At 43.2% G+C, this 26,865-nt stretch overlaps 1 protein-coding gene across 2 annotated transcripts in view; it reads right to left on the reverse strand.

Moving 5' to 3' along the window:
* Nucleotides 1-18,598: 18,598 nt before the first annotated feature.
* The window catches only part of morn5 (MORN repeat containing 5), a 32,759-nt gene continuing 24,492 nt past the window's right edge, over nucleotides 18,599-26,865 (reverse strand). For both annotated transcript variants that reach the window (XM_073050239.1, XM_073050240.1), the window contains exon 5: nucleotides 18,599-19,772. In XM_073050239.1, the coding sequence (XP_072906340.1) occupies nucleotides 19,663-19,772 (110 nt within the window). In that variant the 3' untranslated portion in view covers nucleotides 18,599-19,662. The remainder of the gene's footprint in view (nucleotides 19,773-26,865) is intronic.

Raw genomic sequence — 26,865 nt, forward strand, 5'->3', positions numbered from 1 at the left:
GCATCATCGGTAGGAGTTAGTACATTCTCCTGTGTGCTCTGGTTTTCTTCTACAATCCACAGATGGGCAGGTTAGTGGGTTAATTTGCCACATGGCTGTGATTGGGTAGCTCACGTTCATTGGGCTGGAAGGGCCTGATACCGTGCTGAATCCCGAGATAAAGATCATTTTAACAGGCAGCCCTCATGCCTCGGTGAGATAGGGACACACCTGTCCTAGCTTGTAAAGTCCTTTCCAGCAGATGAGATCAACAATGAGATCCATTTTGTGTTTGCAACATTTTGTGGAGAGCAAAGGGCTTGGTGAGGCACAGAGGACATCATGGCTATCCACTGCAACTAGGGAAGAGCCCAGTTTGAGCCAACTACATGTACCACCGGACCCGGACTTCGAGATCGAGAGAGTGGAACTGCCCCAGTGCAATGACTTTCTCACTTGAAAAACTCTCTCACACAGGTATCGTGTCATTGTTGGATACCGTGGACAACCAACTGCTCTAAATAAGTAACTATGCACAGTGGGACAAGCAGCATTTGTAGAGGCAAATGGAAAATTGATGTTTTGGGTCAAGCCCCTTCATGGATTGGGCTTAGTAGTCTAAGGAAGGATGTTCCCTCTGACTGACAAGTCTGGAACAAGAGGTTAGATTCTCAGAATAAGGGGAGGCCAGTTAGAACAGACGTGAGGAGAGGCTTCTTCACCCAAAGGGTAATGGAACTTTGAAGGCTCAGTTACTGAATTTATCCAAAACAGAAATCCATAGATGGACATTGGACATCATCTTAGAGTCATGGAGCACTATAGCACAGAAACAGGCCGGCTGGTCCATCCAGTCCATGCCAAACTGTCATTCTGCCTAGTCTCATTTACCCACACCTGGACCATAGCCCTTCGTACTCCAAACATCCATGTACATATCCAAACTTTTCCTAAACATTGCAGTCGAACCTGCATCCACCACTTACGCTGGTAGCTCATTCCACACTCTCACCACCTTCTGAGTAAAGTGGTTCTCCCTCAGGTTCCCATTAAACATTTCACCTTTCACCCTTAACCCATGACCCCTAGTTCCGGTCTCATCAATCCTTGGTGGTAAAAGCCGGCTTGCACTTACCCTATCTATACCCTTCATAATCTTTATTCCTCTCTCAAATATCCTCTCAATCTTCCACATTCTAGGGGATAAAGTTAGGAACGACATCAATAAGATTGCAAGAGTGCAGAGAAAATTTATGAGGATGTCGCTGGGAGTGGAGGACCTGAGTTATAGGGAAAGGTTGAACAGTTTAGAACTTTATTTCCTTTAGGTGGGACTAATTTTAAATCAATCCAGCTGGCAGAGACTTGAAAGGCAAAACAGCCTAGTTTTGGATGCTAAAATTCTAAGGATTCAGTTCAGCTATAGAGTTCATAAGAAGTTGGAGAGGCCTAATTTTGTGTACTGTGTGTAGTTTTGGTCACCCACTACAGGAATTATATCAATAAGATTGATAGAGTGCAGAGAAAATCTACAAGGATTTTATCAACACATACAAACACGCTGGAGAAACTCAGCAGGTCGGGCAGCATCCCTTGAAACGAGCAGTCAACATTTCGGGCCGAGACCCTTCATCAGGACTGAAGAAGGAGGGGGCGGGGGCCCTATAAAGAAGGTGGGGGGAGGGCGGAAGGTGCCAGGTGAAAAACCAATCAGAGGAAAGATCAAGGGGTGGGGGAGGGGAAGCAGGGAGGGGATAGGCAGGAAAGGTGAAGGAGGAATGATAGATAGATAGATAGATACTTTATTCATCCCCATGGGGAAATTCAACATTTTTTTCCAATGTCCCATACACTTATTGTAGCAAAACTAATTACATACAATATTTAACTCAGTAAAAATATGATATGCATCTAAAATCACCCTCTCAAAAAGCATTAATAATAGCTTTTAAAAAGTTCTTAAGTAGTTTACTTAAATACATTGAGTCCTAACCCCGGCACTTTAACACATCTTACTCCTGGCGGTTGAATTGTAAAGCCGAATGGCATTGGGGAGTATTGATCTCTTCATCCTGTCTGAGGAGCATTGCATCGATAGTAACCTGTCGCTGAAACTGCTTCTCTGTCTCTGGATGGTGCTATGTAGAGGATGTTCAGGGTTTTCCATAATTGACCGTAGCCTACTCAGCGCCCTTCGCTCTGCTACCAATGTTATACTCTCCAGTACTTTGCCCACACACTGTAAGGGGAAAGCACTATTGGTAGCAGAAGAAGGCAGAATCATAAGAGAGGTGATAGGCAGCTGGAAGAGGAGGCAGAGTGAAAGTGGGATGGGGGAAGGAACAGGGAGGGAATTACCGGAAGTTGGAGAATTCGATGTTCATACCAAGGGGCTGGAGACTACCCAGACGGTATATGAGGTGTTGCTCCTCCAACCTGAGTTTTCATATCAATGAAAAACTGCACACAAAGGGACAAAAAAAATGCAAAAGGGAAACTGTGCTAATATGAAAAAAGAAACAAATAATAATAACAAATAAATAAATAATATTGAGAATATGAGTTGTGGAGTCCTCGAAAGTAAGCTCATAGGTTGTGGAATCAGTTCAGAGTTGAGGTGAGTGAAGTTATCCAGACCACAACCCTTGGCAGGCGTTTCATGGAGCCTTTACTCTGTGTAAAAAAAACTACTTCTGACATCCTTTCATACTTCTCTCCAAACACCTTAACATTGAGCCTGCTTGTACAGGCATTAGCCATTTCCACCCTGGGAAAATTTCTCTGGTTGTTCACTCAATCTGTGCCTCTTATGAGTTTATACCCCTCTATCAAGGTATTTACCTCTGATAAACAGCATTAAATACTGTTTTAGATATTCCACTGTCAGTGAGGTTCATGCGTTGGCAGTTCAGCTCCATCTATACTAGTCAAATAATCTCTTTGGCTTGCAGATTTAAAATCATAGTCTATCAGGACGGAGGCTACGTGTCATCCACCCCAGGACCACCAGATTCCAAAACAGTTATTTTCTACAAGCAGTAAGGCTGATCAACACCTCCACCCACTAACCCACCCCTCCACACCCCCAATCACCACTACTTTATCATTTCCTGTCACAGTCACCTTATGTACAGACACTCCTGCGCCTAGTGTCACTTAATGGACATACAATCAGTCTATGTATATTAGCTATCTTACATGTTTATATTTATTGTGATTTTATTATCATTGTTTTCAGATATGGAATAACAATTATTTTGTTCTCCTTTACACTGTACTTGAAGTGACATTAAACAATCTTTAATCGTGAATCTAAATACTGTTTTGAAATTATCCACCGTCAGAAAGGTTCATGTATTAGCAGCTCAGATCAGCCTTTACTAATCGGATTCATCTCTCTGGCCTGCAGGTTTATAATTCAGCTTCTCTCTGAGAGACAGAACATCACCGGTTACTAGGTATTTATGCCTGATAGAAGTCTCTTCTTGTATTTAATTTGCCTCTGTCAATTCACTGAAGTGGAAATGGTTAACTTTACAATTATTAGAGACTATTATATAATCATGTTAAAAGAGCTTTTTAATAATTGACACTTTGTCAATATGAGATATGTTTTGCACAGACTGACAGTCTAGCATCAGTCTCTAGGCTTCACACCGCAGTGTAAAACACTCCAAAAGACAAAATAGCCAGGCTATTGATTGGCGCATTACACCTGATTGTCATTAAATGTTACATTATTATTATCATCGCAATATTAGCTAGAGTGCTTGCACATAAAGCCACATTGATCATCATATTGATTGCTTGGTTTAAAAGGTGAGATTAGGGTCTGTTTAAATGTCTACAGGTCACAATGGGCACTTCAGTCTGAGAAAGATTATGCTGTCAACGTTAGACTAAAATGGAGCTCCAGGTCACCTACCCTCCAAGTGCTTCCCGTCTAGTCACTTTTTAAATAATTTTCCCAGCATTGGTTAAATTAACTACCACAACACTAAAACTGCATAAATGACAGAAACATAGAAAACCTACAGCACAACACAGGCCCTTCAGCCAACAAAGCTGCGCCGAACATACACTTACTTTAGAAATTACCTAGGGTTACCCATAGCCCTCTATTTTTCTAAGTTCCATGTACCTGTCCAGGAGTCTCTTAAAAGACCCTATCATACCCGCCTCCATCACTGCCGCTGGCAGCCCATTTCACGCACTCACCACTCTCTGCATAAAAAACTTAACCCTGACATCTCCTCTGTACCTACTTCCAAGCACCAAAAAACTATGCCCTCTCGTGCTAACCACCTCAGCCCTGGGAAAAAACCTCTGACTATCCACACGATCAATGCCTCTCATCATCTTATACACCTCTATCAGGTTCCTCTCATCCTCCATCGCTCCAAAGAGAAAAGGCTGAATGCACTCAACCTATTCTCATAAGGTATGCTCCCCAATCCAGGCAACCTTATTGTAAATCTCCTCTGCACCCTTTCTATGGTTTCCACATCCTTACTGTAGTGAGGTGACTAGAACTGAGCACAATACTCCAAGTGGGGTCTGACCAGGGTCCTATATAGCTGCAACATTACCTCGGCTTTTAAACTCAATCCCATAATTGATGAAGGCCAATGCACTGTATGCTTTCTTAACCACAGAGTCAACCTGCATAGCAGCTTTGAGTGTCCTATGGACTCAGAGCCTAAGATCCCTCTGATCCTCCACACTGCCAGGGGTCTTACCATTAATACAATATTCTGCCATCATATTTAACCTACCAAAATGAACCATCTCACACTTGTCTGGGTTGAACTCCATCTGCCACTTCTCAGCCCAGTTTTGCATCCTATCGATGTTCTGCTGTAATCTCTGACAGCCCTCCAAACTATCCACAACATCCCCAACCTTTGTGTCATCAATTACTTTTTAAAGATGCTTATGAATTTTGTGATCCTTTATCCCACACAAGCTTGTTTCTTTTCCCCCTGCACTCCTTCCATCACTTGGTGCTGGTAGGAGATGTTTCCAGCTGAATCTGAGCAGTCATTTGGGAATATCTGAATCAGAATCAGGTTGGTAATGACTAACATGTCCTGAAATATGTTGCTTTGTGGCAGCAGTACAGTGCACACATAAAATACGCTGTAAATTACAATAAGAAATAAATTCTTCTTCACCCCCTTTTAAGAAACTCCTTGGTACATGGATGATAGAAAAATGGAGAGGCATGTAGGAGGGAAAGGTTAGATTGGTCTTAGAGTAAGTTAAAAGGTCGACACAACATTGTGGGCTGAAGGGCCTGTACTGTGCTGTACTGTTCTATGCTCTATGATACAAGAACCCTATCACCCTCTTTTACTGGGGCACAGCCCACAAACAGCAGCTCACCAGATCATCTGTCCTGGGTCTGTCTCTCAAGTTGCCCCCAGGTGTAGCCCACCCTCGTACATCTTCTAGATGAAGATCCTCCTTCTCCCGGGATAAGCTGTCCAGAGATTCTGTTGGCATTTCTGCCACGGTGGCCACGGTGGCAGGGCCTCTGGCACTGAGTCTGACCCTGTGCTGCAGAAGGATGGGACGGAGAAGAGAAGAGCTGTCGTCACTGGAGACTCTATAGTCAGGGGAGCAGACAGGAGATTTTGTGGAGGTGAGAAGGACACCCACATGGTTTGTTGCCTCCCGGGTGCCAGGGTCCGGGATGTCTCTGACCGGGTGCATGACATCCTGGTACGAGAGGTTATGATACATGTTGGGACCAATGACATAGGCAGGAAGAGGGATGAGGTCCTGAAGTGTGAGTTTCGGGAACTAGGCAGAAGGCTGAAGAACAGGACCTCAAGGGTGGTGTTCTCAGGATTGCTGCCAGTATTACATGATAGTGATGGTAAGAATCGGAGGAGATGGCAGTTGAATGCGTGGCTGAGGAGTTGGTGCAGGGGGCAGGGTTTTAGATTTTTGGACCATTGGGATCTCTTCTGAGGAAGGAGGGACCTGTACAGATTGGATGGGTTGCACCTGAACTCGACGGGGAGCAATATCCTTGCTGGTAGGTTTGCTAGCATGGTTCGGGAGGGTTTAAACTAATTTGCAAGGGGATGGGACCCGGAGCGATAGGGCAGTGAAAGAAGTGCATGGAGTAAAGCCAGATCTAACATATAGAGAGGCTTTGAAGAAAGAGCAGCAGAATAAAGGGTATAAAGGTAGTAAGGTAGAAGGGCTAAAGTGTGTGTACTTCAATGCAAGAAGCATCAGGAACAAAGGTGATGAACTGAGAGCTTGGATACATACATGGAATTATGATGTAGTGGCCATTACTGGCTGGCACCAGGGCGGGAATGGATTCTCAATATTCCTGGATTTCAGGGCTTTAAAAGGGATAGAGGGGGGGAAGGGGAGGAGGGGTGGCATTACTGGTCAGGGATATTATTACAGCTGCAGAAAGGGTGGGTAATGTAGCAGAATCCTCTTTTGAGTCAGTATGGGTGGAAGTCAGGAACAGGAAGGGAGCAGTTACTCTACTGGGGGTATTCTATAGGCCCCCTGGTAGCAGCAGAGATACCGAGGAGCAGATTGGGAGGCAAATTTTGGAAAGGTGCAAAGATAACAGGGTTATCATCATGGGTGACTTTAACTTCCCTAATATTGATTGGCACTTGATTAGTTCCAAGGGTTTAGATGGGGCAGAGTTTGTTAAGTGTGTCAGGATGGATTCCTGTCACAGTATGTTGACAGGCCGACTAGGGAAAATGCCATACTAGATCTAGTATTAGGTAACGAACTGGATCAGGTCACAGATCTGTCAGTGGGTGAGCATCTGGGGGACAGTGATCACCGCTCCCTGACCTTTAGCATTATCATGGAAAAAGATAGAATCAGAGGTCAGGAAAATTTTTAATTGGGGAAGGGCAAATTATGAAGCTATAAGGCTAGAACTTGGGGTGTGAATTGGGATGATGTTTTTGCTGGGAAATGTACTATGGACATGTGGTCGATGTTTAGGGATATCTTGCAGGATGTTAGCGATAAATTTGTCCCAGTGAGGAAGATAAAGAATAGTAGGGTGAAGGAACCATGGGTGACAAGTGAAATGGAAAATCTAGTCAGGTGGAAGAAGGCAGCATACACGAGGTTTAGAAAGCAAGGATCAGATGGGTCTATTGTGGAATATAGGGTAGCAAGAAAGGAGCTTAAGAAGGGGCTGAGAAGAGCAAGAAGGGGGCATGAGAAGGCCTTGGCGAGTAGGGTAAAGGAAAACCCCAAGGCATTCTTCAATTATGTGAAGAACAAAAGGATGACAGGAGTGAAGGTAGGACCGATTAGAGATAAAAGTGGGAAGATGTACCTGGAGGCTGTGGAAGTGAGCGAGGTCCTCAATGAATACTTCTCTTCTGTATTCACCACTGAGAGGGAACTTGATGACGGTGAGGACAATATGAGTGAGGTTGATGTTCTGGAGCATGTTGATATTAAGGGAGAGGAGGTGTTGGAGTTGTTAAAATACATTAGGACAGTTAAGTCCCCGGGGCCTGACGGAATATTCCCCAGGCTGCTCAACGAGGCAAGGGAAGAGATTGCTGAACCTCAGGCTAGGATCTTTATGTCCTTGTTGTCCACGGGAATGGTACCGGAGGATTGGAGGGAGGCGAATGTTGTCCCCTTGTTCAAAAAAGGCAGTAGGGATAGTCCGGGTAATTATAGACCAGTGAGCCTTACATCTGTGGTGGGAAAGCTGTTGGAAAAGATTCTTAGAGATAGGATCTATGGGCATTTAGAGAATCATGGTCTGATCAGGAACAGTCAGCATGGCTTTGTGAAGGGCAGATTGTGTCTAACAAGCCTGATAGAGTTCTTTGAGGAGGTGACCAGGCATATAGATGAGGGTAGTGCAGTGGATGTGATCTACATGGATTTTAGTAAGGCAGTTGACAAGGTTCCACACGGTAGGCTTATTCAGAAAGTCAGAAGGCATGGGATCCAGGGAAGTTTGGCCAGGTGGATTCAGAATTGGCTTGCCTGCAGAAGGCAGAGGGTTGTGGTGGAGGGAGTACATTTAGATTGGAGGGTTGTGACTAGTGGTGTCCCACAAGGATCTTTTCTGGGACCTCTACTTTTTGTGATTTTTATTAACGACCTGGATGTGGGGGTAGAAGGGTGGGTTGGCAAGTTTGCAGACAACACAAAGGTTGGTGGTGTTGTAGATAGTATAGTGGATTGTCGAAGATTGCAGAGAGACATTGATAGGATGCAGAAGTGGGCTGAGAAGTGGCAGATGGAGTTCAACCCGGAGAAGTATGAGGTAGTACACTTTGGAAGGACAAACTCCAAGGCAGAGTACAAAGTAAATGGCAGGATACTTGGTAGTGTGGAGGAGCAGAGAGATCTGGGGGTACATGTCCACAGATCCCTGAAAGTTGCCTCACAGGTAGATAGGGTAGTTAAGAAAGCTTATGGGGTGTTAGCTTTCATAAGTCGAGGGATAGAGTTTAAGAGACACGATGTAATGATGCAGCTCTATAAAACTCTAGTTAGGCCACACTTGGAGTACTGTATCCAGTTCTGGTCGCCTCACTATAGGAAGGATGTGGAAGCATTGGAAAGGGTACAGAGGAGATTTACCAGGATGCTGCCTGGTTTAGAGAGTATGGATTATGATCAGAGATTAAGGGAGCTAGGGCTTTACTCTTTGGAGAGAAGGAGGATGAGGGGAGACATGATAGAGGTGTACAAGATATTAAGAGGAATAGACAGAGTGGACAGCCAGTGCCTCTTCCCCAGGGTACCACTGCTCAGTACAAGAGGACATGGCTTTAAGGTAAGGGGAGGGAAGTGCAAGGGGGATATTAGAGGAAGGTTTTTTACTCAGAGAGTGGTTGGTGCGTGGAATGCACTGCCTGAGTCAGTGGTGGAGGTAGATACACTAGTGAAATTTAAGAGACTACTAGACAGGTATACAGAGGAATTTAAGGTGGGGGGTTATACGGGAGGCAGGGTTTGAGGGTCGGCACAACATTGTGGGCCGAAGGGCCTGTACTGTGCTGTACTATTCTATGTTCTGTGGTCTGTGGTTCTGGGTTTTTACAGGATGAGGTTGTTAGCCCCATGCCCAACCCTCTTTCTTTTGCAGCTAGGCTTGGGACTGTCCATGGAAAAGTTAAGAAATATATACGGTATATAAAAAATCAATTTAAATAAGTGGTTCAAAAAGATTGCAAAAATAGTGAGGTGGTGTTCATGGGTTCATTGTCCGTTCAGAAATCTGACAGCAGAGGGGAAGAAACTGTTCCTAAAATGTTGAGCATGTGCCTTTGGGTTCCTGTACCTCCTCCCTGATGATAGTAGTAAAAAGAAGGCATGGCCCGGATGATGGGAATCTTCAATGATGGATATCGCCTTTTTGAGGCATTGCTTTTTGAAGATGCTGTGGAGGCTAGTGTCCATGATGGAACTGGCTGAGTTTACAATGCTCTGCAGGTTTTTTAGATCCAGTGCATTGGCTCCTTCACTGGGGTCTTTACATAGAAGCCCAACCTAAATGTTTAAGCAGGGACACCTGTTTCTATCAGTGGGCATCCTTGCACAAGTCCTCCTTGACAATCAAATCTGAGCAGGCCTTTTTCAAGACTCTTTCTATGCATAAAAACCATTCTTAACCTCTCTGTCTCACCAAGGTATTGGATAATAAATCCAGTTAACCTCCGAGGCAAACTCAAGGACAGACATCTGATTTATGGGAGTGCAATGTTGTGGTAGAAAGTGGTGGGGGTGGCACTATGATAGTGTAGCGGCTAACATGATGCTGTTACAGCTTGGGACATTTGGAGATCAGACTTCAGTTCCAGCGCAGCTTGTACATTCCCCTCGTCACTCTCCGGGTGCTCCAGTTTCCTCCCACAGTCCAAAGACGTACTGGTTAGTAGGTTAATCGGTCATTGTAAAATGTCCTGTGGTTAGGCTGGGGTTAAATCAGGAGTTGGTTCTCGGCTCATTGCACAGGAAGGGCCTGTTCGCGCTGTATCTCTAAATAAATACTGTAACTGAATAGTTAAATAAGTAAACAAACAAACAAACATAAAAACAAACCAGACAAGGTTTTTATTTTTGTGGAGAAGGCCTTCCCAGCCCTTTGAGCCGTGCCCTCCCCCACCCACAGCTATCCCTGACAAACCCAATTAACCCTAACCTTATGAGGAGACAATTTACAATGACCACAGGGGGTCATGTGATTGTGACTACCTCAAGAACATTTACAATTTTACTGGGCTTGGCAGTTGGAGGTACTCACTATAGTCATGATTATGCAGGCTGTGGCTGACATCAGAAAAATGTCTTGATAAGGGCATAATTTTAAGGTGAGTGTTGGAAAGTATGGTGGGGGGATGTCAGAGGCGGGTTCTTTACACAGAGAGTGATGGGTGTGTGGAACACCCCGCCAGGGGTGGTGGTAGAGGCAGATACATTAGGGACATCTAAGAGACTCTTAGATAGGCGCATGGATGAAAGAAAAATGAAGGGCTTTGTAGGAGGCAAAGTTTAGATTGATCTTGGGGTAGGTTAAAGGGCTGGCACAACATTATGGGCTGAAGGGTCTTACAGAACTGTAATGTTCAATGCTCTGTATTTAGTACTCCTCTCTATAGATGCTGCCTGACTTGCTTGGTTCCTTGAGCATTTTATGCATGGTGCTCGGATAACTTGCAAGTTGGCTTTGCGATGTGGGAAGGTGATGGAGCATCTGGTAGTCACAGGGAGGATGTGCAAATTCCAGGGGTCAGGACTGAACCTGGGGTGCTGGGTTTTGAGGCAGCAGCTTTAAGAGATTCTCAGATAGGCACATGGGTGATAGACAAATGGAGGGCTGTGTAGGAGGGAAGGGTTAGGTTCACCTTAGAGTAGATCAAAGTTTGGCACAACATTATAGGAAAAGGGCCTGTACTGTACTGTTTGATGTCCTATGAAACGTCGACTGTTTCCCCTCCGTAGGTGCTGTCTGACCTGATGAGTTCCTCCAGTATAGCTCTTAATATGTAGTGCAAAGCAAGGTGTCAGGGGCAGCCATTATACCATTGGGTAATTAAGTGCAGAAGATTGGCAGTGTAATTTACCGCTCCTGTGAGTGAAATCTGCTCTGTGATTCCTCAGAATACGGGCCATCAATCTTGCTACAAATCCAGTGATATCACTCTGATGTTCGTATGTCCACTAAGTTGCTGAATCCTCTCTCCATTGTTTCATGAAATTTCTTACAGATTCAGTAGAATAATTGGCTAAAAACAGTTATTAATAAGACCATGGACATGATTCACACAAATTTCTCTAGTAGTAAGTTACCACAAATTATATTTATAAATCAGTGGTATTAAGACCATAGCACATAGGAACAGAATTAGACTTCACAGCCCATCAAGTCTGCTCCACCATGTCATCATGGCTGATTTATTATCCCTCTCGACTCCATTCTCCTGCCTTCTCCCCATAACCTTTGACGCCCTGATTAATCAAGTTTAATATATGGACCTATTTCTTCTAGAGCAATGACCCCTCTCCCACCCCCTGAGCACTATGTACTGATCTGCTGTCTGTGCATGCATATTGTTCTCTTTCTCTCTCTCATTGTGAATATAATTGTGAATATTGTGAATATACCAATTGAAGTAATCTCCCACATGTATGTTTTTATTTAATTGATACGTAGTTGTGCACAGACACAACCAATTGGTGACGAGTATGAACCTGAATGTCAGTACTGTAAATATCACGAACTGCACTAACAGCTACAAGATGAAACAGCGGGAGTTAAACAGCACGAGAAAGGCGAAGCACCCATGAGTAACAGTGAAAGACGCACTGAATTTAAAGTGAAAATAATGTGGTGATGGCTTCAGTCAAGAAAGATAACAAATTTGATAGTGCTAATGAAGGCTGGGAGCTGTATATTGAGAGGGTTGAACTGTATTGCAGTACGAACAACATGGAGGTGTAAACTTCTTCGCTTAATGGGTACAAGAATGTACAGACTCTTACGCTACCCTGCAAAGTCAGCAAACAAGACGTTCGATGATATTGCTACAATCTTACAAAATCACTTGGGCCCTAAACCACTGGCAATAGCTAAGAGATTTAAATTTTACAAAAAGGAACCAGTCAAAGGATGAAAGCATTTGTGAATACATTGCAGAACTGCGCAAACTCCCCAGTACTGTGACTTTAGAGATGGACTTTCTGATGCATCAAGGGACAGGCTTGTATGTGACATACATAGTCAAAGCACTCAAAAGAGGCTACTGTCCAAGAGACCTAACCTTAGAACGGGCATTGACTATTGCAATATCATTAGTGACCGCAGCAAAGGATGCGGCAGAACTACAGAAAAGAAAGTTAGAATGTGAAATGCACAAAATGTCCCTAAATAGTGCAAAAGGCCAAAGGTATTACCGATGTGGCAAATCCTCCCATAATGCAATGGCTATTGGTTCAAAGAAAATGTCTGGAGGAAGTGTCAATAGAGAGAGTGTGCAAAGCAGACAAAAAGCACAACTGAGTGAAAAGTCTCAAACACAAAATAAGCAAATGCATAAAGTTACTGAAGGTAAAACAGAATCTGACAAAGCTGAACTGCCATGCCTAGAACTGCAGAGTATAACCGAAGCAGATCACAAAATCATCTGGATCACAATAGATGAGTCTGGTGTAAAACTGAAAATGGAGCTGCATAAAGGGTCTATAATTCCAGAGGCTGACTACAACAGACTGTTTTCTAAGATACCATTAGAGAAGACCTCAGTGATGCTAAAGACTTACACAGGCGAAAAAGTGTCTCCCAAAGGAAAACAAAGTAAATGTGACATATGGAGGCCAAACACATCAATTAGAACTTTAGGTATTGAAAAATGGACAGCTAGCACTTTTCAGACGTGAATGGTTGAGAAAAATTCAACTAGACTGGCGCTCAATCAAAGCTCTCAGAGTGACATCAACAGGCAACTGCAGCCCAATTGGTAGCACTAACCAGAGACTATCTCAGCTGCTTAATGCTAGTGAGAAAGTGTTAGAGAAGGGGATTGGTAAACTCAAAGGCATAAAGGCAGGAATTGAACTGGATGAAACAGCAACACCAAGATTCCACAAAGCGTGTCCGGTGCCTCGCGCATTACGTCCTAAAGTGGATGCTGAACTGCAGAGCTTGGAGGCGTCTGGAATTCTTTCCAAGGCTGAGTGGAGTGACTGGGCCATGCCCATTGTCCTGGTGATCAAGAAAGGGAAGGCCAAAGCTGTTCACATATGTGGGGATTTCAAAGTGAGCTTCAAGAAGGCAGGTGTAAGGGGTTGAGTGGGATCTGGGATCAGCCATGATGGAATGGCTTTGACTTGAAGGGCTGAATGGCCTAATTCTACTCCTATTTCTTATGGTTTTATCAACCCTGTGCTGCAGACTGTGCAGTAGCCCCCTGCCATGAATAGAAGACATTTTTGCATCTTTGCCAGGTGGGGAGAGGTTTACAAGGATTGACTTGTCACAAGCCTATCTGGAAATGGAGATTGAGGAGTCAAGCAGGAAGTTCCTCACAATCAACACTCACAAGGGACTGTTCCAGTATAATTGTCTTGTCTTTGGCATCACATCAATTTGCCAGTTTCATCAATTTGGCAAAGACCAACTGACCAAGTCCTCCAAAATATCCCAGGAACACAATGTAACCTTGATGACATCATTGTGACTGGCAAGAATGATGAAGAACACCTCCAGAACCTTGGTAAAGTGCTTACCAGGCTGAGTGAGTATGGTCTGTGCATAAAGAGAGAGAAATGTGAGTTTTTCAAGAATGAGATCTCATATTGTGGACATGTCATTGACAAGCGTGGATTACACAAGTCACAAGAGAAGACTGAAGCAGTGCTACAGGCACCCAAAGTGGAAAATAAGTCACAACTCAGGTCATACTTGGGCATTGTAAACAACTACCAACAGTTTCTCCCAAACATTGCTACAGTGCTGCATCCACTGAATGCACCGTTACAGACAGGAGCAAAGTGGGAATGGTCAGAAAGGTGTGAAAGAGCAATCAAAGAACAAAGAGACTAATAACATCTGATGAACTGCTCACCCATTATAACCAATTGCTGTCCATCAGACTGGCATGCGATGCATCCGCTTATGGCATTGGAGTTGTTTTGTCACACATTATGAAAGATGTATCTGAACGCCCAATTGCATTTGCTTCAAGATAACTGACAAGCGCAGAACACAACCAGGTACAAATCGACTGTGAGGCCCTCAGCCTAGTATGGGGAATAAAGAAATTCCTCAATGGACAAAAGTTTATGCTAGTGACAGATCACCAACCCCTTGTGTCCATTTTCAATCACAGGAAGGGAATCCCAGTGCTGACAGCTACCCGGTTACAACATTGGGCACTGTTCCTAGGAGCCCACTCTTATGACATAGAGTTCAAGGGTACCAAACAGCACAGCAATGCTGATGGTTTGTCACGTCACGTCTTCCACTATCAGCAACTGAAGGAGAAAGTCTTCATATTGTGACCCAGCAGAAGTGTTCCACACCGCACCAGTGGACTAGCTGCTGGTAACAAATTCCAAAATACACAGGGAAACAAGAAATGACCTGACATTGTCAAAAGTCCATGAAATCACCATGCAAGGGTGGCCAGCTCATGGTAACCCTATGTTTCCAGGGTTCTCAGTGAGACAAGACCAAAGAACAGTGATGTGTGGATTTCGTGTTGTGGTTCCCTCTAAACTGCGCACCAGAGAGCAGGAAAATCTGCATGAAGGACACCTGGGTACAGTTAAGATGGAATCTCACTTACAGCTATGTGTGGTGGCCAGGAATAGATAAACATATTGAAGACTTGGCCAAAAGCTGTTCAGGATCCCAAAAGGTTCAAAATGCAGCCTCACAGGCACCGTTACACCCATGGGATTGCCTTTCATCACCATGGCAAAGAGTACAGATTGACTTTGCTGGGCCATTCATGGACTCCACATTTCCGATTGCTGTGGATGCTCACTCAAAGTGGCTGGAGGTCACAGCAATGAAGTCAAGCACCTCAGCAAAGACTGTCCCAGCGCTGAGGACAAGCTTCACTGGAAACGGCTTACCTGAACAAATTGTAAGTGATAACAGACCACACGTCAGAAGAATTCTGACTGTTCAGGAAGAAAAATGGCATCAGACATTTCAAGTCAGCTCCTCACCACCCAGCAATGAATGGGTTAGCTTAAAGGTTTATCCAAAACTATAGGAAGTCCATTAAAGCGAATTACAAGGAGGACATTCCTCTACAGCACAAGATGGACAACTTCCTTTTTCTGTATCAGAACTCTGTTCATGCGATGACAAATCAAACACCTGCAATGCTGTCCATGAACAGGAATCTGAGATCTCACATAGACCTCCTGAAACTAGATCTATGGAGAGAAGTGTAAAATAAACAGTTCAGCTAGTTGCCAAGTGAAACAACAAGGAGCTTCAAAATTGGACAGGAAATCCTAGGGCGTGGACACTTGGTAGGATAGCTACAAGAACTGGAACACTGATGTACACAGTGAAGATGTACACATAGTGATCATACATGGAGACATCATGTGGACCAGATACTGGATGCTCAACCGAAGAACACAACTGAGTCAACTGCATCCAGCAAAACAGACATATTACAGTCACTGGACTTATCTCTCAGTGAAGATGTCACTGACAGCAACGTGACACCGGAAACCAGGAACGTTGTCTTAGACAAGACTGATGCCAAACCTGTTGCCACTCCACGGGTCCAGAGGTGCCGTCCTGAAAGAAACAGAACGCCATCTAAAAGCCTGAATCTTTACGACTGTGAAGTTGGTTATGGACTGTTATTGTGGAAGCATTTTTATTTGGTATATGGGTTCACGGAAAGGGAAATTGAATGTTTTATACATATATAGTTTTATGTTGCATTAATCTAAAGGGGGAGGAAATGTAATGCATGGGTCTATTTCTTTTAGAGTAATGACCACCCCTTTAGCACTACATATTGATCTGTTGTCTACACATGCACATTGTTCTCTCTCTCTCGTGCGCTCTCTCTCTGTGATTGCAATGTGAATACACCAGTTAAAGCTACCTCCCTGGTGTGTGTTTTTATTTAATTGATATGTAGTTGTGCACAGACACAACATCAAGAACCTATCAACCTCCGCTTTAAACATTACCAATGAACTGGCCTCCACTGCTATCTGTGGCAATGAATTCCTCCCTCTGGCTAAAGAAATTCATCTCTATCTCAGGGTTCCACATGATGACATATATGAACTTTGATCATAAATTTACTTGGAACTTTGAAGTTCTCCCAGGGTTAGCTACCTTGATTCAGCAGATGCACTGCACAGCGTTAAACTCACAGCGCACTGTGTGTGCAGCATTATTTTCTCTCCAGTTGCACAAAGCATAAAAAGATTAACATCATTCACTTGTCACAGCCAAATGCAAATCCCATGGCCCATTCATTAGAGCAAAGCATGGGCTTAGGCGAGTGTAGTACTAGTGTTAAAGCGGCTAGAAATGGTCAGGTCTTTCAACTGCTATTCAGGTGGACTGGTGAAAGACCCTGGTCAAAAATGTTTATTTTCCCATTCTTTAAAGCACCACATTTTCAGATTTTATTTTAAATTTGAGTACTTTTTTCATTCAGCCAAAGAACTTGTTGACTGTCAATTACATGCACAAGAGATTCTGCAGACGCTGGAAAGCTTGATTTTTAAAAATGATTATGTATTGCAATGTGCTGCTGCTGCTGCTGCTGCATAACAATAAATTTCACAACACATACAGTGATAGTAAACCTGACTCTGATCAGGGCAGATAGGGTTCATCAGCCACAGTGGCAGCTCATCTGGGAGAAAGAAAACTCTGATCTCAAACTTCCGCTGCCTTGTGCCTATACCCACTTATAAGGAGGGCTTCGAGAGTAAAGCACAGGGAAAAGTCTGAGTTGGGGTCCCACATTGAGGTTAATGCTGACTGGTGACTCCAGCAATGCCGCTGGTGCCAAACTATATCAGCCTGTGCCATTCCTTTGGATTCAGCAGCTGCATGGAGTGAGGGAGCCTGCTGCATGGACAACAGCTTGCTCTCTGTGTAGTACTGGCCCAACTTGCATACCGGCTTGCTAATCAATCACATAGACAGCTAGGACGCAACATCCATGGTCAACCACGACCACCAGAGGGCCTCAATGATACTGATTCTGAACTCAGCAGGTCAGGCAGCACCTCTGGAGGGAATAAACAGCAAGTTTCAGGCCAAGACCCTTCATTTGCACACAATTATTGTGCGTGTTTAGTGTTAACTAGCCATGTTCACTGGGATGGACTACCAGTTCTGCATTGACTGATGAATTGTCATAGGAGGTTCACGAGAATTACCGCATGAATGAAAGGGTTAATGCATGAGGCGTGTTTGATGGTTCTGAGCCTGTGGAGAGGATGTTTCCTAAAGTGGCAGAGTCTAGGATCAGAGGGCACAGCCTCAGAATGGAAGAACATTCATTTAGAACAGAGATGAGAAATAATTTCTTTAGCCAGAAGATGGGGAATCTGTGGAACTCATTGCTACAGCTGGTTGTGGAGGCTAAGTCACTGAGTATATTGAAAGTGGAGTTGGATAGGTTCTTGATTAGTAAAAGCATCTAAGGTTGTGGGGAGAAGGCAGGGGAATGGGTTTGAGAGGGATAATAAATCAGCTAAGGTGGAATGGTGAAGCAGAGCAAATTTGGCGGGCCAAACGTTTCTATGTCTAATGAAGGCCAATACACCATTGCCTTCTTAACTATCCTATCAACTTGTGCAGCAAGTTTAATGGGCGGATGAACACGGAACTCAGGAATTTCCTAAATCTAGCAATCACTGCTTGTAATGTAGTTCAGAGCAGTGTGTGACCAACTAGTCTGATCACATCACCAGTCGCTCAGTTACTGCACCACTCCTAAACTACTGCTCTGCTTACATAACTCCTTCTTTGTAAAGCTGATTCTTTTATTATTTTGCAATTAAGCATAATAGATATTGTATGGTGAGTTCAGGGAGGGGTAGACCTCTGGTGACGAGGCTTGTTGTGTCCATTCTGAGGCAGCTCACTCACCTTTGGTCCCCACCGGACACTCAGCTCTCACCTGTGGCTCCAAGTAGCCATTTGAATGTGGCAGCAGCCCCACCTTAGTAGAGTGCTTTGTCAGGTGGGCTAAATCCCCATGAGATACAGACGTGCCTGTCCTAGCATGTGAAGTCAGCTCCAATGGACTAGGGTGTCCATTTCTGCAACAATTCTGCAACAATTTGTGGTGAGCAAAAAGCATAATAAGGCATAGAAGTCACAGTTATCCACTGCAATCAGGAGAAAACCCAGTTGTGATGGCTGCTCGTACCACTGGATCCAGGCTTCCGCGTTCAAGACAGTGGACCTGCCCCAGTGCAACAGCTTTTACACTTTAAAAACTCTCCCAGATATCTTTAAAACACTGCACAAACCTGTCAGCGTTGGATGCGACGGACAACCAATCAATAGTCAAATATTGAGATAAATCGAATGCAATCTCACATAGTCACGAGCCCAATAGGAACATTTCAGTGCTTGTTTTTCACTTTTATTTCCAAAATAAGACGGGCAAGGCGTAACCTCCTGCCTTAAAATCAATCTATAGATAAAATCCATTTATAGATCTCATTCTAATTTTGTAATAACCATGAAGCATAGCATGTTTAAAATATAAATGATTTCAGTCAGATACAAGGTCCTAAAAAATCCAGGACTAAAGAAGGCTGTATTGCATTTCTTGCACAAGTCATTTTTGTAACCTTTTGTTGAGATACACAAGAATTGTGTGTCCCAAGAAAAAAGTCCTGAAATTCATTTTTTTCTTGACTTTTTATAAAGGTGTTTAAATAACTAGTTTGCATTTATCAATATTTATCAATACAATTTAGTTGGCAGAATGAGTGTAGAACACAAAAAGCCCAATTTAACATTTAAGCTTACAAATTAATAAATATATTTCTATATTACCAACACTTCTGTAGATTGTTTGTGAATCAACAGTGTTTCTACTTCCTAGTTGTACCCATAAAGCAGGATAAAAATCCTCAACAAATTCCTCAAAAGCTAACACAATGACAACATTTCAAACCAAATTGGAAATCTACTTCATAAATCACTACAGTTTAAAAGACAACTCATTCGGACAGTGTTCACCTTCAAGTAGTAATCCTATAGTGACAAGGCACCCTAAGCTAACCAAAATGGGTATCAATTATTACTTGAGGAAACAAGGTTTCTACTGAAGGATGTATTTAAAGTAGGCAATATAGGGACACCAATAATAAAACTCCTCTATTTACTTATAGGACAGCTGTTAGTCAGCATGTACCAGATCAAAACATGCTCAGCACAATTATCAGGGCAGAAAATTGTGAAAATGAAAACATTGAGTCATAAGGTGTATGCCAACATAGGAAATAATTCTAACTAATTCTCTAACACTTCCAAAAACAATAAATCATAATTTGTGAATTAGTTGTGTTTTGTGAGAAGGATTGAAAGTTGACCATTTCAGTGAGATTCACTATGTAATGTAAAACACAGCCTACACTGAAGGAATGAGGACTAGCTGTCGCAACTACCACGGAACTCAAGCGCGGTCACGAGGGGTATCTCGGCAGCTGTTGCTGGTGCAGTTCAGGCCGGTATCCTGTTATCTGGTCCCAGCCCTTCCGACAGGTGCGAACGATCCACTCGTGCTCATCATCATCTGAAAAATACAGGCAGAACATTTTCTTGTAAGTCGTCAAATGGAAATGGAATTTTGCCAGCGAAGTTCAGACTGTTGCCTGCTGCAATTAGATTTAAATTGACTCAATCCTTCAGTGGCAAACATTTGTATTTCTGCATGTGCAATCAGGAAAGGTTCCAATAATACATCCTTTGTTACTTTATGACTTAGAATGGGCATCATGTCAGACCACCACCTCATTGTTACATCAATCACATCTGCTTACTCGCATGTTTTGTTGCACGCACCATTCTTCTCAGGGTGGCCATCTACCATATTATAATGGCGGATGATAAACATATTTCAACTTCAGCAGAGCCTGGGTAGGATAATTGCAGGAGATTTTATGGCTAATTGGAATCACTGCAGCTGCAACCTCTTCAGTGGTAACCCATGGAACAAGATGAACTGGCCCATTGTTGTGAACAAGGCTTAAATCCTTCCCTGATTGTTGGTAATTGGTGACGATGGCCTTAACAACCACTTGACTAGCCTTTTCACACTCTACCTGGCTATACGGTCACCACATTAAATCCCAGATGCCCAGACTGAGTCCTGCCAGCTGCATGGGAACTAACTACTTTCCCTTATTCTCTCTCACCCTGTGACACTGGGTCAAACTCAAGAAATACATTTTATCACTTTTTAAAGCGCAATTAATGCTTGTGGCTTCATTTGTACCAGCGACCAGCCAACTATAATTAGCATTGAGCTTAACGGCAATTGTTTATAGATGGTAATTAAAGCTTAAACACAGAGCTTAGATGCTCTACATCTTCTCACCTTTTATATAATTTACTCTTTAGATAGCAGCTACATTTTCCCTTTTTAATATAACCCAACTCTGTAATCAACTGGAAATTGTTATTTGGCTGGAAGTTGATCATTGGCAGAATCTCAATCTTACCATCCTCACTCTGCAAGGAACAGATTATTCGATATTTTAATACATTTTTCCAACATTAGTAATAGGTAATCAGTTCATAGAAATTGTGGTTTTAAATGTTATTACATTCTTATATTTGCTCTTTGTAATGTGTACATTTCTTAAAACAGGGTCTGACAACAAGAAAAACACATTTTGAAATAAATAAATAAATAAATAAATAAACAGACAGACAGATAAATAAATAAATAGATTAAAATATATCTAATATACACATACACACATACATTCCTTAAACTTGTCATGGTAAGGGGAGGGCAGGGTTGAAGTGGGGATAAGCTCCCAGTACCTATTAAATGTTCCCAATGGCGTGTGTCCCAAATAGCCTCTGACAACCAAGTCTAGCTCCTGATGTTCACATGTGGCTTAGCTACTAAGCCCTGTCAGAGAAAGGGGCAACTGGTGCCTGAAAGCTAGTCGCTTTGGGCAAATGGGGCTCAGCAACAGTGGCTGAAAGAAACTCTGATCTCAAACTTCCATTGCCTTGCAGCTATACCCACTGATGGGGAAGGCTTGGGAAGTAAACCCTGTGGAAAAATGCGAAGCTGGAGTCCTTAAGGGAGTTCTACGTTGAGATCCACAGTGCAAATCCTGCGACACCACTGATGCCAAATTGTAGCAAGCTCTGCAGTTCCTGTGGATTTGTCAGCTGCGTGGAGAGGGGAAGTCTGCTGTGTGGGCAACACCTTGTTCTTCATATAATATTGTCCTGGCTCCGTAGACAGCTAGGGTGCAACATCCATGCTCAACCTTGATCAATGGGGGGCCTACACACACACACACACACACACACACACACACACATTACTGTACTCAGTACCAATACTAGTAATTTGCATGTCTAGTAATCTTAGTGATATATTGTAATTTTATGTTCCTACTTATTCTAATACTAGTGATAGGAATAAAGTACATCCACTGGTATGAAAGTAAAAATAAAACTGCATTAGATGGAATTGTAAAATAAAAAAAGAAAATGACAGAAATACTCGGCAGGTCAGGCAGCATCTGTAGAAAGAAAAGCAGAGCTAACGCTTCAGATTAGAGATCTAGTTTTGTAGGAAACTGTATCCCTCCTAAACAGAGCAAAAGGAATCATTGTTGAAACATTTTATTAGATCATTACAAATAAATGATTTTTTTTAGAGAGAGAGACAGTATGCAACAAGCTCTCCAGCTCAATGAACCGCACCACCCAGCGACCCACCTATTAACCCGAGCCTAATCACAGGGCTATTTACAATGACCAAATTAAGTCAAGTCTACAGTCATTTAACTATATACATGTAAACCGTCATACAAGACGACGTTTCTCCGAACCAGGACTTAAAGCACAGTAATCCACATAACACATATGACACACAATAATTTATAAAAGTATAAAATCTACAGATAAACCACATAAAAATGACAAACTAAAATGCATTTAGTAACGTACAGAACAGATTAACCAGTGACACTTCGAATACGATGCGGCAGGGAGTTCAGAAGCCTAATGGCCTGTGGGAAAAAACTGTTTGCCATCCTGACCACTTCTGTTTTTATGTAAGGGAATCTCCTGCTTGATGGTAGAAGGTCAAAGATTATGTAGGTGGATGGGTGGGATCCTTAATAATAGTAAGAGCTCCGTGTACACAGTGCTCCTGATAAATGTCCCCGACTTCCAGTCCTACTCCCAGACCAGATGGAGATGCAGCTTGTCAGGACGCTCTCAGTGGTGCTCCTGTAAAACACAGCTAAGATGGGGGCTGGAAGCCTTGCTTGCCTCAATCTCCTTAGGAAGTGGAGGCACTGCTGTGCCTTCTTGTACAGGGAGGTGTTATTAAGGGACCAGGTAAGGGACTCTATGGAGGAGCAAGTTAGGTACACCAATTAACCTACTAACCGGTATGTCTTTGGACTGTGGGAGGAAACAGGAACACAAGGAGGAAACCAACACATTCACAGGGAGGAATGTACAAACTCCTTACAGCTGATGTCAGAATGGAACTCCGATTCCCTGAGCTGTAAGTGTCTCACTAACCATTATGTTACCGTGGTGCCCTCCTCTATTCATAAATCCTCACATTCGTAAATTAAATTGTCCCTCCTCTATTCATAAAGGTTGGTAATAAATTCAGTTCTGGTCACCGAATTATAGGAAAGATGTCAACAAAATAGAGAGATTACAGAGGAGATTTACTAGAATGTTACCTGGGTTTCAGCACCCAAGTTACAGAGAAAGGTTGAACAATTTAGGTTTTTATTCTTTGGAGCGTAGAAGGTTGAGGGGGGACTTGATAGAGGTACTTCAAATAATGTGGGGGATAGATAGAGTTGATGTGGATAGGCTTTTTCCATTGAGAGTAGGGGAGATTCAAACAAGAGGACATGAGGTGAGAGTTAGGGGGCAAAAGTTTAGGGTAACACGAGGGGAAATTTCTTTACTCAGAGAGTGGTAGCTGTGTGGAACGAGTTTCCAGTAGAAGTGGTAGAGGCAGGTTCGATATTGTCATTTAAAGTAAAATTGAATAGGTAAATGGACAGGAAAGGAATGGAGGATTATGGGCTGAGTGCAGGTTGGTGGGACTAGAAGGGCCAAGATGGCCTGTTTCCGTCCTGTAATTGTTATATGGTGATGGTTATATAAATGATTATACTACCACATAAAAAGTTTATTTCAGGCCAGTGAATGAGACAGCACCCAGATTCTACAGCTTCCATGAAAAGCAAATGCAAAGCTGATATTTTAGAATTCAAGATTGTTTAATGTCCTTTCCAGTACACAACTGTAAAGGAGAACAAAATTATTGTTACTATGGATCCAGTACAGCATATAAATATCATACTAAGATAAAGAACACAGTAATAATAAAAACACAATAAATATAGAACATAGAACAGTACAGCACAGTACAGGCCCTTCGGCCCACAATGTTGTGCTGACCCTCAAACCCTGGCTCCCATATAACCCCCTACCTTAAATTCCTCCATATACCTGTCTAGTAGTCTCTTAAACTTCACTAGTGTATCTGCCTCCACCACTGACTCAGGCAGTGCATTCCACACACCAACCACTCTCTGAGTGAAAAACCTTCCTCTAATATCCCCCTTGAACTTCCCTCCCCTTACCTTAAAGCCTCTTGTACTGAGCAGTGGTACCCTGGGGAAGAGGCGCTGGCTGCCCACTCTGTCTATTCCTCTTAATATCTTGTACACCTCTATCATGTCTCCTCTCATCCTCCTTCTCTCCAAAGAGTAAAGCCCTAGCTCCCTTAATCTCTGATCATAATCCATACTCTCTAAACCAGGCAGCATCCTGGTAAATCTCCTCTGTACCCTTTCCAATGCTTCCACATCCTTCCTACAGTGAGGCGACCAGAACTGGACACAGTACTCCAAATGTGACCTAAACAGAGTTTTATAGAGCTGCAACATTACATCGCGTCTTTTAAACTCTATCCCTCGACTTATGAAAGCTAACACACCATAAGCTTTCTTAACTACCCTATCTACCTGTGAGGCAACTTTCAGGGATCTGTGGACATGTACCTCCAGATCCCTCTGCTCCTCCACACTACCAAGTATCCTGCCATTTACTTTATACTCTGCCTTGGAGTTTGTCCTTCCAAAGTGTACCACCTCACACTTCTCCAGGTTGAACTCCATCTGCCACTTCTCAGCCCACTTCTGCATCCTATCAATGTCTCCCTGCAATCTTTGACAATCCTCTACACTATCTACAACACCACCAACCTTTGTGTTGTCTGCAAACTTGCCAACCCACCCTTCTAACCCCACATCCAGGTTGTTAATAAAAATCACAAAAAGTAGAGGTCCCAGAACAGATCCTTCTGGGACACCACTAGTCACAACCCTCCAATCTGAATGTACTCCCTCCACCATAACCCTCTGCCTTCTACAGGCAAGCCAATTCTGAGTCCACCTGGCCAAACTTCCCTGGATCCCATGCCTTCTGACTTTCTGAATAAGCCTACCGTGTGGAACCTTGTCAAATGCCTTACTAAAATCCATGTAGATCACATCCACTGCACTACCCTCATCTATATGCCTGCTCACCTCCTCAAAGAACTCTATCAGGCTTGTTAGACACGATCTGCCCTTCACATGCCATGCTGACTGTCCCTGATCAGACAATGATTCTCTAAATGCCCATAGATCCTATCTCTAAGAATCTTTTCCAACAGCTTTCCCACCACAGACGTAAGGCTCACTGGTCTATAATTACCTGGACTATCCCTACTACCTTTTTTGAACAAGGGGACAACATTTGCCTCCCTCCAGTCCTCCGGTACCATTCCCATGGACAACGAGGACATAAAGATCCTAGCCTGAGGTTCAGCAATCTCTTCCCTTGCCTCGTGGAACAGCCTGGGGAATATTCCATCAGGCCCCATGGGCTTATCCGTCCTAATGTATTTTAACAACTCCAACACCTCTTCTCTCTTAATATCAACATGCTCCAGAACATCAACCTCACTCATATTGTCCTCACCGTCATCAAGTTCCCTCTCAGTGGTGAATACCGAAGAGAAGTATTCATAGAGGACCTCGCTCACTTCCCCAGCCTCCAGGCACATCTTCCCACTTTTATCTCTAATCTGTCCTACCTTCACTCCTGTCATCCTTTTGTTCTTCACATAATTGAAGAATGCCTTGGGGTTTTCCTTTACCCTACTCACCAAGGCCTTGTCATGCCCCCTTCTTGCTCTTCTCAGCCCCTTCTTAAGCTCCTTTCTTGCTACCCTATATTCCTCAATAGACCCATCTGATCCTTGCTCCCTAAACCTCTTGTATGCTGTCTTCTTCCGCCTGACTAGATTTTCCACTTCACTTGTCACCCATGGTTCCTTCCCTACCATTCTTTATCTTCCTCACTGGGACAAATTTATCCCTAACATTCTGCAAGAGATCCTTAAACATCAACCGCATGTCCATAGTACATTTCCCTGCAAAAACATCATCCCAATTCACACCTGCAAGTTCTAGCCCTATAGCCTCATAATTTGCCCTTTCCCAATTAAAAATTTTCCTATCCTCTCTGATTCTATCCTTTTCCATGATAATGCTAAAGGTCAGGGCGCGGTGATCACTGTCCCCCAGATGCTCACCCACTGACAGATCTGTGACCTGACCCAGTTCGTTACCTAATACTAGATCTAGTATGGCATTTTCCCTAGTCGGTCTGTCAACATACTGTGACAGGAATCCATCCTGGACACACTTAACAAACTCTGCCCCATCTAAACCCTTGGAACTAATAAATACATAAGATAGCTTATATACTATATATAGATTGATTGTATGTCCATAAATTGACGCTAGGCACAGGAATGTCTGTACATAGGTGACACTGACAGGAAATGATATGGTAGTGGTGGTTGGGGGGGTGGAGGGGTGGGTTAGTGGGTGCAGGTGTTGATCAGCCTTACTGCTTGGTGAAAGTAACTGTTTTTGAGTCTGGTGGTCCTGTCATGGATACTACGTAGCCTCCTCCCTGATAGGAGTGGGACAAGCCATCCATGAGCAAGGTGTGTGGGACCCTTCATGATATTACTGGCCCTTTCCCAACACCTTTCTGTTATATGCATTGCTCATGAATTGCTCCTACTGAGGATGCTAGAACGATTACTATAGAGCTAAAAACACAAATCATCTACCATCTGGAACAAAAATATTTAGAGTTACACTAACACTGGGAGAAAAACATCGTGGAAAATTAACAGACAAGTATTTCCCGTTTTTTGGTAGGAAGCTTGAGTACTGGACTATATATGAAATAGTTGAGCATCAAGTCCCTCAGCACCCTTCATCCTCTGATGCACTACCACCTAATGCATATACCACACCTCATATGCACCTACACTGACACAGTCACTGTCCTACTGTGATTTCACCTGCTCTGCAGTTACTTAGAAAAGTTTTTCTTAGCAAGAGTCACTGTCATTTTATCATTTCCTGACAATCACCTTATGTTCAGATACGTCACTTATATACCTACAGTCTATGCATATGCCAATCTTATGTATATACAGCCACACTGTTATTTGTACACTGTGTTTTATAGGATTGTTTTTATATTTATAGCTATTGTGTTTTTAAAAAATATTTATTGTGTTCTTTATG

Source organism: Hemitrygon akajei, chromosome 7 (genome assembly GCF_048418815.1).
Source record: "Hemitrygon akajei chromosome 7, sHemAka1.3, whole genome shotgun sequence".
Classification (NCBI taxonomy): domain Eukaryota; kingdom Metazoa; phylum Chordata; class Chondrichthyes; order Myliobatiformes; family Dasyatidae; genus Hemitrygon; species Hemitrygon akajei.